We start from the raw sequence: 15,463 nt of genomic DNA on the forward strand, positions 1-15,463 counted from the left end.
GCTGCTGTTGTTGCACTTGTGTGGCCACCTTTTAGATTGTTTCACTTATATAGGATGTAGTGGATGTGTTGAAGGAGATGAGCTATAGTTTGCAAGATCTAAATGATATGGATGTCTTAGAAGTTTGGTTTGGAATAGGGATGTAATTGTGGATAATAAATTAATAATCCCTTTTTAACTATGGTGATGTCCGCATGTCTTGGTTGTCTTTTCATGAAGAGACAAGAGACTGTGGTCACACTATATTCTTTTAGTGATATCGCTGTGCACCATTGCTCGTGAGCCTAGATGCAGATGACACCACATGGTCAACTTGTATTATATCTTAACTAAAGACATCATCACTGCACTTTCTTTATTGACCTTGAAATGAGTGGAATAGTCTTTATGGATGATGTGGTGCAATGCACAGACAATTTGAAATGACTCGTCGTCATCTTCTTTCTTTTTTTCTAATTTGTTTTGTTGTTTCAGTCATATGACAATTGAGTGCCATTCCGCCGCAATATGAGCTTGTCATTTATTGCATGTGTGACTTAAATGGAAGTCTGAGCTCAGATTGTTTTCATGCAACGGTGACTTTCATTTTCCCTGGTACAGAACCCCTAATGACTTGCTTCATACCTCTTGCAGAGAAACAACCTGCCTGCCGTGCGTCAGTACTTGGAAACTTTTGCAATAAGTATATACTTGAAGTTTCCATCATTGGTGAGAATTCTTGTGAACTTCGTCACAATTCCATACGGCTTACTTGTTTTTCTAAATAAGCTAGGAATTTGGTGTACAGCAGCTACGAGGCGTTAGTACTTACAATATGATTCTAATTGTTATATTTTCTCCACATGTATATCATAAACATGCTAACTTTTAGGATATCTTCCGAATTTCTATATTATTTAAGTTAACATGCAAGTAGGAGAAAAAAGTTAAATCTTGAATAAACTTTAACCGAAAGAGGACATACGGGCATTGTTACATGAACGGGAATAATGTCTGATTTGTTTTTGCAGTTAGTAGGATATTTCCGTGTAAGTGTGCAATATGTTTCTTGATTCTTGTACATGGTAATTATTATTACATACAAACTCCAGACATCAATAATCACGATCTGTAATGATTTATGGGATTTTCATCTTCATCATTCATGATAGTGTAAACAGTTGCTTCTTTTAAGTGGTTCCAGTGTTGTCAAAGGCATGCCCTATGCTCTGAGGCTCAAGGGTAGCGCCTCAAGCTGCCCTCAGGCACTGCTCTTCAACTAGGCACGCACCTGACCTTTGGCGCACGTCTCTCTTATCTGCAATATGGGTTTGTTTTTCTTGGCCTTATATAATAGAACTTCTTTAGGGATTAGGGAAAAAGAAAATGGATAGATAAATTAAGGAAAACATATCAGATAAAGATGTACAAGTTAAAAAAAAAATTAAAGAAAACATATCAGATACAGAAGTACAAATTAAGAAAAAAGAAAAAGAAAATCGATAAAGTTAATAGAAAAGTAAGACTTTTTGATCACTGACTGAACATATACCATACTCATTTGCTCTTTCATTATAATTAGTTAATTTATTATTTATACTCTCTTTTTGTGTGCATGCCTATGTGCTCCTTGCGCCTCAAGGCAATTGGAGGCCTTTGCGCATTTAACAACACTGAGTGGTTCCCTGATTTAAAAGGCTCCATATTAATTATTGAATTGATGTTTATGTGACAGGTCAGGGAGCAGTTGGTTCCTATATTGCGAGACTATGACATGAGACCTCAGGTAAATACCATGTTGGGGTACATCTCTTGCTCTGCACCATGTTTACACATTTCTTATTTGAAGAGAATTTTGCTGCTATCTTATAACATCATTGTCTTCAGCTATAAAATATACATGATGGAATTTATTGAGAATTAGGAATTACAAAACCTAATCAAATTGTATGTATAAGAATTCAGTTCATTCGACACAATTAATTCTTTTCATTCAGTGAATATTCCATATCTTTGTTCTTTTGATTGGTGAGTATCTCAAGCACTGAAGTGGCATCAAGCTCGTCCTCAAAATCCTTTCCATTTTATGGGGAGAGGAGAGGCTATTGCTGAAGGCAATATAATGAGGGATGCAGCACAATGACTTCCCTGCAAATTGCAAATCATGGTACTTTTGGTTAATCACAGTAATTGCACAACCCTGATGGGTCCGGTGCTGGTATGATGGCACCTATCAATCTTATGCCCATTATATGTTGCATTTGTTGAATTGTGAAACATAATTACACTCCATAAACATTATGGGTACTTTTAAATAGGCCCTTTCTCCAAGTACTATCATTTATGCTTTATGCAGTACTTTACATCCTCAATGTTCATAACTTGCATGTTTGATTTTTTTTTTCCCATTTATCTGTTAACAATTTCTAGCAATTCCCTCAAAATGTTGTGTGTCAAATGCAGGCACTGTCGTCCTATGTGTTTGTCGCAGCTAATGTCATCCTTCATGCATCCAAGGATGATCAATCTAGGCATGTGGATGAATTACTTCCTCCTATAGTTCCATTATTAACCTCACATCATCATAGCTTACGAGGTTTTACCCAGGTCAGTTTCTATGAATCTTATGACTTATGAGTGCTCTGGTTTCCTTATAATTATTTGTTCAGGTTATTTTCTTAATGCATGTTTGCCATTTTTTCCCAGTTGTTAGTGCACCAAGTTCTTTCTAAAGTTTGTCCTCCAATAGACTGTGGATCATCTTTAGTTACGGCTCTAGAAAAAAGGTGCTTTGTAGATTTGAAATTGTACCTTGCAAATAACTATGACTGTACCAGGTATGACATATTTTTACGCTCTTATATATCATTAGCCTCAAACAGCATATGGAGTTCAACTCTTATCGTTATATTTTTTGCCTTTGTCTTGGTGAAACCAAATTGAAGAAACATCTCCTTGATCACTTAATATATCTAAGTCATATACTGATCTCTAAAGCCTTTTCTGCAATTTTTATGCCTCTTTTATGTGAGACATCCTGATCTCCTATTTTTATGTCTATATTTTTTTAATTTCCATGTGCTGCTTGTGTGTACAACTGTACATGTTTTCCGACTTTTATGTAGCTCCTTCTTGATGATTGTACTCTCAAAAATCTTTCTGTCATATGTGGGCACATCTTTCTGTGACCTTTATATTATGTAATGTGATGATATCCTTGTGATCATATTAAATAACTTGTTACATCGGTGGCATATTAACATAAGTTATGTTTAATTTAATTAGTGTTGATTTGTCTGGCTATGCATGACTAAGTGTTCTTGTTCCTGGAAATTTTTGAGAATGGGGTTTTTGACGGATATGGAGAGATAAACCATTTTATATCAGATGTCTGATGCGAAAATTAAAGAGAGATGGAGAGTGCTTAGGTAGGATATCATTCAAATGTAAATGATAAGGCGATTACTTGGAGTATACTGTAGACACTCAATTAGAGAAGCAATAGAATGGTAATTTCCAATCCATGTCTTTAACACCAGTTACAAATGTTACATCAAGTTTAATGTTGAAGAGTGCTTACATAAAGTGGTGCTATCTTGAAAATTAAAAGACAAATTCCACAAAGTTGGAGGTTGATGTTTCTCTAAACTTTAGTAGCATTAGATATTGAAGAGTTGTGTTGTTGTTTCTTTCGTCCACTGCATCTTCTACGCATACATTCTACTCCAGAGTAAAAGGTAAACAACACTCGTGCACAAGACTCTTATAGTGGACGGAATCTGGGACAAGTAATATGTGCGTAGACCTTACCTTTCATATTATGTGGGAGGCTGTTTCCAAAAATTAAATCTATGACCTCTAGATTGCACCTCTGCAACTCTATCAAAAAGGGATATAAGTAAAAAAATATGGGGTTGAGAAATAACAAAAGGAAAACAAAGCAATAAGTGGTTCTGCAATTTGATAATTCTTATCTGAATCTCAACACAAAAACAAGTAGTAATAGATAGTCATAAAGCCGATTCAACTTCTAATACAATTGAAACTACTAATAAAGGTGTGACATCTCCTCGGTAACATCTAAAACCTCTACTACGACCAACTTGTTTCAGTTTTTATAATTCTGACTATAGGGATGCTAGCGTGTGTATATGGATGTTAAGAAATAATGTATCTTTTCAGTTTTAAACATCTGTTCATACATTATACAGCTTACATGTTTTTGTTATAGAGGTGTGTGTATTTCAAGTCTACTTTTTTTTTTTTTTTTTTTGATTTTGTGAAATCTGGAAAGCTTATTATGCATTTGTACAATTACCCAATCCCCTTCTCTCCTCCAGGTTACGGGCCTCAATGGAAGGTTATCTTGATGCCTATGATCCCAAAGTCTCTGTCACTCCTGCCGGAATTTTTGTCAACCGAGTTGAGGTGAAGCATGTTATATTCAAGTTCATTTATAATGTTGGCCATTGAGGAATGTGGGCATCAAGTTGAAGAAAAGTGCTATCTACTGTAACTTACAAGTATCATATAGATATTGTTGTTACTCCACATGCAAATACATTAACTAAAATAAACTAATTCGAAGATGTTTTATCAGTTAGGGACCTGGGTGTTTACATATATCAATGTGCAATTTTTTAATAAAGTTCTTGAACAAAAGGAGGTCAATTGTTGGGGCTATGTGGGTTTTTCTTCTTTGTAATGGCTGTATAGTGGCAAGTTACTTTTCTTGGCCTTTGGAGTAATATTACATCATGTACTTGAAAAGCAACTGAGCATTTGTTACTGAAAGAGTTCCTTATGAATGCAAAAAAGTACTATATTAGAAATTTATACTTTCTGCAAATATTTTGGCTATAATATTATTCAAGACATTGAAGTATGTGAATCAAGAATGTGTTCCTTGATTTGTATTGCTGACTGGTCATACACACAAGTTTAGCTGAAAATTTTACATCATTTAAGGATATATTTTTTGGTTATCTTATTTTCTTCTCTTTTAGTTTTTCCAATCATCAAAACTCCTTTATGGAAAAAGTTTTTTTTTACCGCATTATGCCATTATCTGATTTCACTTTCTGTTTTTGGTGATTCTTTGTTTTCCTTTAATTTTCTTTTTCTGTTTATCTTATCGGATTTTTCCTGTTGTGGGTTGGGGTGGGAGGGCTCCAAAATGTAAGGGCTAATTTTCTTTCTGTATTCATGCCGCCAAGCTTCAAAATGTTTGGCATTACGTATCTGACGGTAATCATGATGAGTGGGAGTGGGGGTGTGGGGGCACCGACCTTTATAAGTATCATGTCTATTATATGAATTCCTGGGTTGTAAAACTAGTTAGATCAGGAAACTTGTTGAACAAATTGCTAAAGGAAGGGTTTTCTCTTCTTCTTTTTTTATGCATGGTTTGCATTGAAGGGTCTTATTTCTTGTTATTATGAGTAAATTTAAGTTTGCAAATGTTATGAAATATATTTTACTTTACTGAGTTGTTTTCTTTTATTTTTTTAATGATGCAGGACGTTGAGTTTGAATGTGTTCCAACGTCCCTTATGGAGAGAGTTCTCAATTTCCTAAATGTAAGTTCTCACTTTCTCCTTTTCTCCTTTTTTCCTGGTTGGTATCTCATTTTCCAGTCTTGCAGGATGTCAGGGAAGACCTTAGATCTTCAATGGCGAAAGATGCAGTGACCATAAAAAATGAAAGCTTAAAAATTGCTGAAGAGTCTAAATGTGTGGAGAATTTGTTTAATTTCCATATGTATAAAGATACAGCAATGGATTTTCAGAAAAAGGTTACGATCTCTAAACCTGAGAGGCTTGATGCAAATTCCAGGTCCATCTTGGCAAATGAAGAAACCTACGAACTGCTTGCAGGTATCTATAGAGTTCGAAAAGTGACTGTTCTAGGTGAAAGACAGGTTTTTGATACTCTATTTATACAGTAGTAGTTGAAATGTCATTAAGAAGAGCACTGTGACACTGCTTGTTGACTGACATTGCTTCTTTTTTTACCTATAAGTCATGGGGTTGTATCACTATGCCACAAACTCCTTTTTTCCCTATTGAAATTTCTTCTTGGTCAAAGTGCTATACTGGTTTCTTTGTTTTTGGGTGCTCACTATACTTTTGGATGAGAGAGACATGATATTGTATACCCCTTGATTGAACGAGTTATGTTTCACATATTGAAATTGCTACATTTAATGATACTGACGTATCATATTTGTATTCTGGGTCAGTAACATTAAATTGACTTGTTGCAAGATAAAAATGCTAATTATGGTCAATTAAGCATGTTGTGGCATCACCATGCACCTCATATTTTGGGTTTTCTGTGCATGTAATAGTACCAGGCATTTAGTGAGCTACTTTTCGAAACTTAATATATCTCTACTGAAACACAAGGATAGGATAGGATAAGAACGACTTCAATATAGGTTACTTGATACACTAATTGAGGATAACATGCGAGAAAATCATTGAAATCGATGAAAGAGTTAGGACACTGACTTTCTAGTAATAGTGGAGAGTGTAGCTTTAGGCATAGGAATGAATGACTGGAGAGGTTTGAAAGGCTCCAGAAATAATCAGGTAAGGATTGTGGCAAGGCTAGGTGGTGGAAAAGTTCCCTATGTTATGATTAACCTGAATGTCATTTACAATGGATATGACTTTAGCCATAAAATAAATGTACCTGAAACGAGAATGTTACAATGAATGTGCAGCAGTAGGAGGATAGGATAACAACAAATGAGGCTGTTCAACTTCAGGTAGGGGTTTTCCAATCAAAGACAAAATAAGGGAAAATGGTAGAGATCATTTCAGCTTGTAAAACATAGAGATGTTGCCATATTGGTGCTCTACAGGAAAAAATTGTGGCTGGTAGGAGATGCTAAAAAAGGAGAGAGTGGTCAACTTTCTCAAACTTCAGTTAGACTATGAGAGAAGCTCATTGAGTTTTAAGAAGTTCTCCATATGTTCTATGGAAACAATAAACAAAGTGTCTACTTTCTCAAACTTCAATTAGACTATGAGAGAAGCTCATTGAGTTTTAAGTCGTTCTCCATATGTTCTTTGGAAACAATAAACCAATATACTTTGTTTTGAGTTTTATCCTTTTCTGGGCCTTTATGTTTTTGTTAACTGACCATTCATTTCCCAGGAGCTGTTCCCCCTTTCTTCACCCTGATTTTCATTTAAATTCTCTCCGGTGCCTCAAGTCTTTGGTGAATTGTTACTTTTTGTTGACTGAAGATTTTACTGCTGAATTAAGTTTGGAATTTATGCTTAATGCAGACATGGAGAAGGAAGATGAGCTTCTGGAACAGTCACTTCATTGTAGTGGTTTGGCTATTGAAAAAATGAGAAGAAGCCGACAGCAGTTTATTCTTGTAGCATCGCTGCTTGATCGCATACCCAACCTTGCTGGATTGGCTCGGACATGTGAGGTATGCCATAGGCATTCATAATATTATTTCTCTTTTTGTATGTTGATTTTGGAAATTCTCTAACTATCCTTTCTTCTTTACTACTCATATCTTTCTCTTTTCTTCTTTGGAAATTTTATTTGCTCTTTTTCATTGCAATTATTCTTACTTCCAGGTATTTAAGGCCTCACACTTAGCCATTGCAGATATGAATGTGTTACGTGACAAACAGTTCCAACTCATCAGGTTTTCACTTATACACATCTGTGACTCCATACTGTACTTGCTCTGGCATTCTCATACTATATGCTCAGCATTCAGCAATTAATTGCTTGAAATCTTGTAATGTGCTTGATATCTTGCAATGAAGCGAGATTTGGGGTTTCATCAATTCTAGCGAGGGATAGAGTTCTCGTGGCAATCGAGAATGAATTTATCCTAAGATTTAAAAAATAAAAAATGAAGATCAGAAAACATAATTTATTATCTGATAGAGGAAGTAGTATTGACTGTTCCTAATCATAGTGGCTCTAATCAATTTAATTTAATAAGGGAGCTGTGGCAATAAATTGTAATTTAAGCTGAGAGCTCGAAAAGGTAATTGATGATACTTTGATTTGCTCTTGGGTGGCTGCTGGTTATTTTTCTTACTTTTTCTGTGTGTATAGCCTTTTTAGCTGTATAATAAATAGATAAGACGGGGTTGCCTAAACTTTATTTGGGTCAAGTTAAATTTCTTATTTAATTTGGGGTTTCGGGCAAAAATGTCAGTAGTTCTTGTAAACATTGAATTGATCCAATCTATGCAATGGTGAGGAGAAGATCTCGAATTAGAACAATCACGCAAAACTTCGTAATTTTATGTTGTTTGGCCATTTGCCTAATGGCAGTGCATATATTTATATTCATACTTGACACCCTAGGGGGTTACTTACCAAGCCAACTTATGATGGTCTTGCTGAAAAGGCTAATGGTGTCCGCTCAGCTCTGTCCTCTTGCTCCTTTTCCTACCGTACTCAACTGTGTTGTTAAATGAAGTATTATGAGATGCTTGTAATAATAAGAAAGCTTACCTTTCTAAGATTTAATATTAGATTTCCATATTTTGTATCGCGTATAGAATGTGTAGAACTAGCATCTAGCTTATATTTATTCTTGTCTGTAAAATATATGCTCCTTTGATAACAATGTCTTTTCATGAAGGTAATTTTAAAATGCATCACAAATTATACTCACTTGTAGCTAATGACTCTCATTGTATTTGCTAGCCAATTATTTTCAAATTGCTCTCTTTTTTCTTCACCAGTGTGACTGCAGAGAAGTGGGTACCTATTATAGAAGTCCCAGTAGACAGTGTAAAGCATTTCCTAGAGAAAAAGAAGCGAGAAGGTTTTTCTATCTTTGGATTGGAGCAGACTGCAAATAGTGTACCTCTTGATCAGTTTATCTTCCCAAAAAAGACGGTATCTCTCTCTCAAACTCACCTTCCGGTACTTTACGTTAGGTTATTAGGATTACCCCCATAAATATACACTAGGAAAGCAAGAACAGATCAGTTGAGCTTGTCACTTCAGTTATTCTCCGATACTTAGACGAAACTTATCTGTTTTTATGAAGTCTTAATAATCTGTAAAGAAAGTTCTAAAGTTCACTTACGCCACGGTGCAGAGGTAGAGGAAAATATTAATAATCGGGGATGCAAACAAGAAAGCAGTAGCATTCTTTTTTTTTAGCACTCTGTTGTTGTGGGTATATTGGGGGAACTAGTCTAATTTCATTGTTTTGACAGGTACTTGTTCTTGGGCGTGAAAAGGAAGGGATACCAGTTGATATAATTCATGTCCTGGATGCATGTGTTGAGATACCACAGTTGGGAGTTGTTAGGTCCCTCAATGTCCATGTGAGTGGTGCCATAGCTCTCTGGGAATATACTCGACAGCAAAGATCATAATAGTTGTCTTAGATATGGAATTTTTTCGAGCATTCCGTGAAATCAAACTCTACCTTAGTATTCAGTCTCTACAAATCACGAGCTGATTTATGCAATTTAGTTTCAGTGACACGATTTCTGTGGTTTAAGAGGTTCTGTCACCAAAATTTACTTTCATTTGCCTCTGTTTATAAACGAGGGAACTGTGGGGCACAATTGCATGTTTAATTTACATGTTGTAAAAGTCTTGATTCTTCTGTTGAATAATTTGTCCGGCTCTCTTGTCAAAGCAACCTTCTGTTTTGTGGTTCAAATTTGAAAAATAGACGTTGAAGCTTGAGTTGATCATTGTTCATTTCATTATCATATTTGTAAGTGGATTAATCTCAAGAATATTTGGATGGCTAACAATACAATAGTGTACAAGCATGAATGGTTCAGGTAACGTGCAAAATGCCCAACAATAACATAACAATCCACAAGCCAAGACTAAGAAACTTAAGCCTAAATTCCAACCCAACCCTAGTTTGAAGTTGTTAATCCTTCATTATAACCTATGATAGATATTGATTTCAGGGTTCGGTTCCCCGCTAGAACGGGGCACCGGGATAATACAGCACTAGAAAATGCGAAGAACAAACTGACGGAACTTATGATAATGTATTGAGCCTACTCAATTTGACTATTTCTTGGAACTGGTAGAGGTTTCATCCAGCCAGGTTGCTTGCCATTGCTTATCATAAAAGGTTGTCTCTTCAACAAGCTTCTTCAGTTTATCTAAATCCTCATTCTTTCTGATTAGAAGTACTCCCACCACAGCTACAAACAATAGAGTCTTGCAGAAAAAGTTACTCGTTTGATCGACCAGACCAACCCCTGTCAAACTATCAACCAGATACGCCATGAAAAAACCTATCATTGCAGCACGACCTACAACACAAACAACACGAGTCAGGCAACATGCTATAGCAGCGCTGCTTCCTGATCTATACAATGCAGTGAAAAAGAAAGACTTTAACAAACCATTAAGTAATTCGGCTTCTGGTAGATGGAACCTTTTGACCCATGCCCACCAAGGTATGATGGAGGTGTCGAAGAGGATAGGTTCATCATTACGGGTTGACTCTGGATTATCCTCGAGCCACTTTCTCCTCTTAACCTCTAGAATATATGAAGACAGGCCACTTAAATATCAAGTGAATTCTGATGTACCAAGAGATGTAATAAAGACAAAACATCAGGGGTGTAAATATACTTGAACCACGACCACCCTTGTAAAAACAAAGTTTGTATAAATTTCAGCCAAAATAGAAGGGTCGCACTAGAAGCCAACTTAGATGTCTAATCCAATTATGATGGCAGATTTGAGGATGCAGTCAAGGCAACATCCACTCACAAGCTAGAAGGTTGATTCAAAAACCTCAGAGATTCTTCTACTTACCAAGGGTGGTGCATTCCCAGCTTTCCATATTAGGATTCCGGAAATAATATGATACAGCTCATTGGAGGAACAAATTGTGAATGAACAAAATTTAAGTCCATAACAATAAAGTACCTTCAACTCAAATGAACAAAGCATTGGCAGCAAAGATATTGAGAAGTTGATAAACCACTTCGGTTGGGAATTGTCAGTTCAGCTAATAAGCAAAATTGGGGGTTTGCAAGAAAAATAACATAATTCCATTAACCAAATGGCTCTAGCTTTTGCTAATAATTCAACTACACAACTATTTCAAAGGCTCCAATTCTCAAACTTGCTTTTCTCATCAAGTCCTAAAACAAAATATCAAAATCAGCAAGACTACATCACATGATCATGACCAAAATATGTCACTTTGCTAGTTTGCACAGATAAAACAAAATCAAGTGAACCATGACCATTACCAGTATCAATAACCGCATCCCAATCAGTTTTGCCATCCTTCTGGAACTGTCCGAGGTCCCATGTCCCTCCAACCCACTTGGGGTCTACAAATGTCCGTACCTCCACCTCTCCATTAGACCCCGCGGAGATCTCATCGGTCTTCGAAACCCCAGCAGAAGAAGATTCTGCAACTATCTGCTGAGGTTTTGGGTCGTCCACGGTGGCAGAAATTCCAATCCCATCGTGTGTGGAGGCCTTGGGGACTGACGGGAAGGGAAAATAGGTAGTGGGTCTGGTGGTAAAATGGGTTTTGGGGGAGAAGGTTGGTAGTGACGGCGGAGAAAACAAGGACATGGATGCGGGCATTGTTGATTGTGGAGAAGATTGTCAGAGTGTCAAAGCAAGGCTTGGGATCGATGGCTGAACGGACGGGTAATGACTGTAGAAGTAACCTGATCCTTTGCGGGCATTTTGTTTTGTTTTGTTTTGTTTGTTTGTACTTCACATCTGTAAAGTCCCACATCATAATTCCTTATTTATAACTAAAATGTTATATGTCTATAATTTTTCTGTTCGTAAATATCATAATCTAGGTAACATGAACAGAAGTGTGAGAACCATTTTATATTAAATGGTCTCCACACTTCTCCTGATGTCACTTAGATTATATACACCAAAATTATGGACATATAGTGTTTTCGTATTTATAAAGACCAAACTCACCCTTAACCATTAACAAAAAATTTTCCTAAGGTTCAGTTAGTTGGACTTAACCCATTTGTTTGGGTCTAAGAAGAAACAAAGCCTTGCGGGCCCAATATATTCACGAAAATCGGACAAACCAAAGCAAACAATACTGTTGATGTGTATGGGGGTATGGATTTACAACATGGTATCGAAGCAATTCGGTCCAGTTGGACATAACCTCTACTCCACTTGTTGGGTCTAGCATAACCTAGCTCACAAGTGCGAGGGAGTGTTAAGTCCCACATCGGTAAGATGTGGGAACAATTCCTTATTTATAGGGACCAAGCCCACCATTAACCACTAACAATGTCTTTTCTTAGGCTTGAGTAAGTTGGGTCTAGCCCACTTGCTTGGGTCTAAGGAGAAACAAAACCGTGCAAGCCTGATGTATCTACGAGAATCTAACAACCCAAAGAAGGCAATATTGTTGATGTGTATGGGGGTGTGGATTTACAACATATCCACATGCATATTGAGGATTAAAATTGATGAAATAATGTAGGAGTCGTTATCTAGTTATGATAAAAGCCATGCTCTCTTACGACTCCATGGGCTATGGGCCCGCTTCATTGTTCGTGTTTAGGGTTCGTTTGGCCCGAATTTAGCTTATGGAGTCGGGTTTCAAGTAAGGCCCACCCATAAATAGGCAAGATGTCTTTTCGGGATTTGCTCTCAAGCTCACGCTAGGACCCCCACTCATTTAAATCAAGAACACTGACTACTTATGTCAATCTATAATGGAGTTTCATGACATCTCTCGCATGACGATCTCATCTTGAATCAAGTTTATGTTTATGTTTTTATTTTTATTTAGGTACACAAGCAAACAAAATGTCAAATTTATGTTTATATTTTCTATTTTCTATTTTTAATTTCATAATTTTTTAAAGTGATACCAAACAGGATGTTAGGGTTTTTTAACATTTGTTTAAAAAGTCAAAGAAGAGAAGATGGGCATAGTTGGAATATCATTAATAAAGTGGAGGTATTTCAAGTAGATTAAAAAAAATTGCCATTCAAATGCTCCAAATTTAACAATTTGAAAAAGCTTTCCGAAATGCCACTAAAATGCTACTTCCAAATGAGCGTTTGTCTTTAGGAAACTATAAGGTGGTTTCGATTGTGTTTAGGAAACTAAACTATAATCTAGCGGCAGCGCTACGTATCCCTAACAAATTCAGTCATAACATGTAATTAGACAACGTAATAACGAAAGTCAATGTAATTAGACAACATAATAACATAATTTAAAGTAATTAAATGAAATAATACTGTTATGGTCGATTATGGAAGAAATTATTAGGAGTAGAAAGAGTTTTTGATAATCTAGTGCTAGTTATGTTGTTAGTCTTTTATCAAGTTGTGCGCTTGCACTCTTTTAGCAGTCGTCAGCATATCCATGTAAGCATGCATAGAGTGTGTACAAATGGAGGAGAGTTGAAGAGATATTTTACCTAACCCATTACAAAATTTCCTCAACTATAGACTTCGAAATTGGAATTCCCTCTCTTTAATTAATTAATTATTAGGTATAATAATAATAATAATTACAGAAGAGTCGGAGTAGTGTCAAATGTTTTTTTTTTCTTCTAAATAATTGAAAGTGGGAGTTATAATATAGGTATATACTCTGTTTCTATACCAAGTGGAAGAAAAAGGTGGCATGGGAATGCATTAATTAATAATTTACATGAAGAGCTAGCCGCCTCATGAGTGTAGTATAAGTATGGGGGGATCGATCCAACTTCTCTGCAATTCCCATCTCTCGACTCTTCATTCATCATCTTTTGGATGATTATTATAAATCAAAAAATGGGGTCTGATGCTGCTCTTACATTTGCTTACTTTATTTTCATTTGCATTGTGGTGGTCTTCCCTCCACCATCTTACTCAGCTGGAGACACCTTTACACACTCAAGAGCTACCTATCATGGTAGCCCTGATGGCCTAGGAACTCCAAGTAAGTACTCTTAAATGTTTATTCATTCCATCATTTATATATATATATATATAGCTCTCATGCAATATTTATCAACTATTTATATATATATATATATATATGTATGTATATAATGCATGATACTTGAGATTTATAATGTTGTGTTGTGTAGCCGGCGCATGTGGGTTTGGAGAATATGGAAGGACAGTGAATGATGGAAAGGTAGCTGGGGTTTCAAGACTTTTCAGGGCTGGACGTGGCTGTGGTGCATGCTATCAGGTCCTTGCTAATATTCATATCTCATAACGCTAAACATCCCATGTTTTGTTGTTATCCCATCTATTGAAATGGATATCTATGATATGATCCACGTGAAATTGTGGGTTGTACATGATGCATATGAAATCGTGTGCATCCATCTTAGTTTTTGGTATAGTTGAGGCAAAAAAAAAACACACACGCTAAGATCTGTAATACTGTTGTTTTTGTTCCAGATATCCCAAATATTGAAATGGACATACATAATCCACGTGAAATCATGAACCCTACATAATCCATGTGAAATCGTGTGTGTCTATCTCATCATTTGGAATAGCTGAGGAAAAAAAAAACACATTAAAATCCATAATACTGTTGTTTTTGTTCCAGATATCCCAAATATTGAAATGGACATACATGATTCACGTGAAATCGTGTGTGTCTATCTCATCATTTGGAATAGCTGCGACAAAAAAAAAACACTGGAATAAGACTAATTATTAGCTACACCAAGGGTTTGTTTATTTTGATGGGTGATCACTTTGTAGTTAATTAATTTGCAGCTAAATTAATAAATTAATTCAGGTTAGGTGCAAGGCACCCTACTTATGCAGTGACGATGGGGTAGAAGTGGTGGCGACTGACTACGGCGAGGGCGACCACACGGACTTTATAATGAGCCCGACTGCCTTCTCAAGGATGGGATATAATCCGACGGCCTCACATGAGTTATTCGCATATGGTGTGGTGGACGTAGAATTCCAGAGAATCCCATGCCGAGGATATGGTGTTCTGTTCAAGATCCATGAGCAAACCAGATATCCACACTACTTGGCCATAGTCATTCTCTCTGTCGCCGGCAAAAGCGACGTCGTAGATGTAGATTTCTGGGATGAGGAACGCAACGAATGGAGTGGGATGAGAAGGCCATATGGTGCTGTGTTTGACACCACCCCACCACCAAAGTCTACTTCCATCAAGCTCAGGTTCCATGTGAGTGGGAGTGAAGGGCTAACATGGCTGGAGGCACCCAATGCAATCCCATCTGGTTGGAAGCTTGGTGCTACTTATCAATCCAACGTTAACCTCAATTGAACTATTAGGACCATCTATCTCTTTCTACATTCCAACTAGGAGTGGAAAAATAAAAGAGACTTTACACTTATCTTCCATGTGATGTGAATGTGAGTATTATGTATGAATAATAACATATGGCAGTCCTTGTCATTGGGATGTACATTAATACAATAATATGTGTGTGTTTTAAGAACATTCACATCAGTTATTCATAACAGATCCTCTAAAATACTAAAATTT

The 15,463-nt window shown here is 36.4% G+C and overlaps 3 protein-coding genes across 4 annotated transcripts in view; 2 read left to right on the forward strand and 1 right to left on the reverse strand.

Moving 5' to 3' along the window:
- LOC120017110 overlaps positions 1–9,678 on the forward strand; it is a 35,755-nt gene extending 26,077 nt beyond the window's left edge. Inside the window, 11 exon segments of the mRNA XM_038870184.1 lie at positions 634–708; positions 1,715–1,765; positions 2,443–2,586; positions 2,686–2,816; positions 4,320–4,407; positions 5,499–5,558; positions 5,624–5,855; positions 7,278–7,429; positions 7,584–7,654; positions 8,715–8,871; positions 9,198–9,678. Coding sequence (XP_038726112.1) covers positions 634–708; positions 1,715–1,765; positions 2,443–2,586; positions 2,686–2,816; positions 4,320–4,407; positions 5,499–5,558; positions 5,624–5,855; positions 7,278–7,429; positions 7,584–7,654; positions 8,715–8,871; positions 9,198–9,359 — 1,323 coding nt within the window. The 3' untranslated portion in view covers positions 9,360–9,678.
- Positions 9,679–9,761: 83 nt separating this feature from the next.
- LOC120017111 (light-harvesting complex-like protein 3 isotype 2, chloroplastic) lies at positions 9,762–11,695 on the reverse strand. Of its 2 annotated transcripts, XM_038870185.1 has the most exons (3): positions 11,223–11,689; positions 10,362–10,499; positions 9,762–10,268 (listed from the first exon to the last, which is right to left on the reverse strand). In XM_038870185.1, the coding sequence occupies exons 1-3, from the start codon at positions 11,566–11,568 to the stop codon at positions 10,021–10,023; spliced, it is 732 nt and encodes a 243-aa protein (XP_038726113.1). In that variant the 5' UTR covers positions 11,569–11,689; the 3' UTR covers positions 9,762–10,020. The 2 variants fall into 2 exon arrangements, with proteins under 2 accessions (XP_038726113.1, XP_038726114.1); XM_038870186.1 differs by lacking the exon at positions 10,362–10,499 and having other exon boundaries at positions 11,223–11,695.
- Positions 11,696–13,705: 2,010 nt separating this feature from the next.
- Positions 13,706–15,418, forward strand: LOC120017274 (expansin-like B1). Its single transcript, XM_038870447.1, has 3 exons — positions 13,706–13,909; positions 14,061–14,167; positions 14,732–15,418. The coding sequence occupies exons 1-3, from the start codon at positions 13,741–13,743 to the stop codon at positions 15,239–15,241; spliced, it is 786 nt and encodes a 261-aa protein (XP_038726375.1). The 5' UTR covers positions 13,706–13,740; the 3' UTR covers positions 15,242–15,418.
- Positions 15,419–15,463: the final 45 nt, after the last annotated feature.

Source organism: Tripterygium wilfordii, chromosome 15 (assembly GCF_013401445.1).
Source record: "Tripterygium wilfordii isolate XIE 37 chromosome 15, ASM1340144v1, whole genome shotgun sequence".
Taxonomy (NCBI): Eukaryota; Viridiplantae; Streptophyta; class Magnoliopsida; order Celastrales; family Celastraceae; genus Tripterygium; species Tripterygium wilfordii.

Bases quoted from the DNA above. Each gene is read 5' to 3' on its own strand.
- LOC120017274 (XM_038870447.1), top strand. From the start codon at position 13,741: ATGATTATTATAAATCAAAAAATGGGGTCTGATGCTGCTCTTACATTT. The intron at 13,910-14,060 runs GTAAGTACTCTT...TGTGTTGTGTAG, and splicing joins TGATGGCCTAGGAACTCCAA to CCGGCGCATGTGGGTTTGGA. The intron at 14,168-14,731 runs GTCCTTGCTAAT...AAATTAATTCAG, and splicing joins GCTGTGGTGCATGCTATCAG to GTTAGGTGCAAGGCACCCTA.
- LOC120017111 (XM_038870185.1), bottom strand. From the start codon at position 11,568: ATGCCCGCATCCATGTCCTTGTTTTCTCCGCCGTCACTACCAACCTTC. The intron at 10,500-11,222 runs GTAATGGTCATG...CATATATTCTAG, and splicing joins GGATGCGGTTATTGATACTG to AGGTTAAGAGGAGAAAGTGG. The intron at 10,269-10,361 runs GTTTGTTAAAGT...TTTGTGTTGTAG, and splicing joins AGAAGCCGAATTACTTAATG to GTCGTGCTGCAATGATAGGT.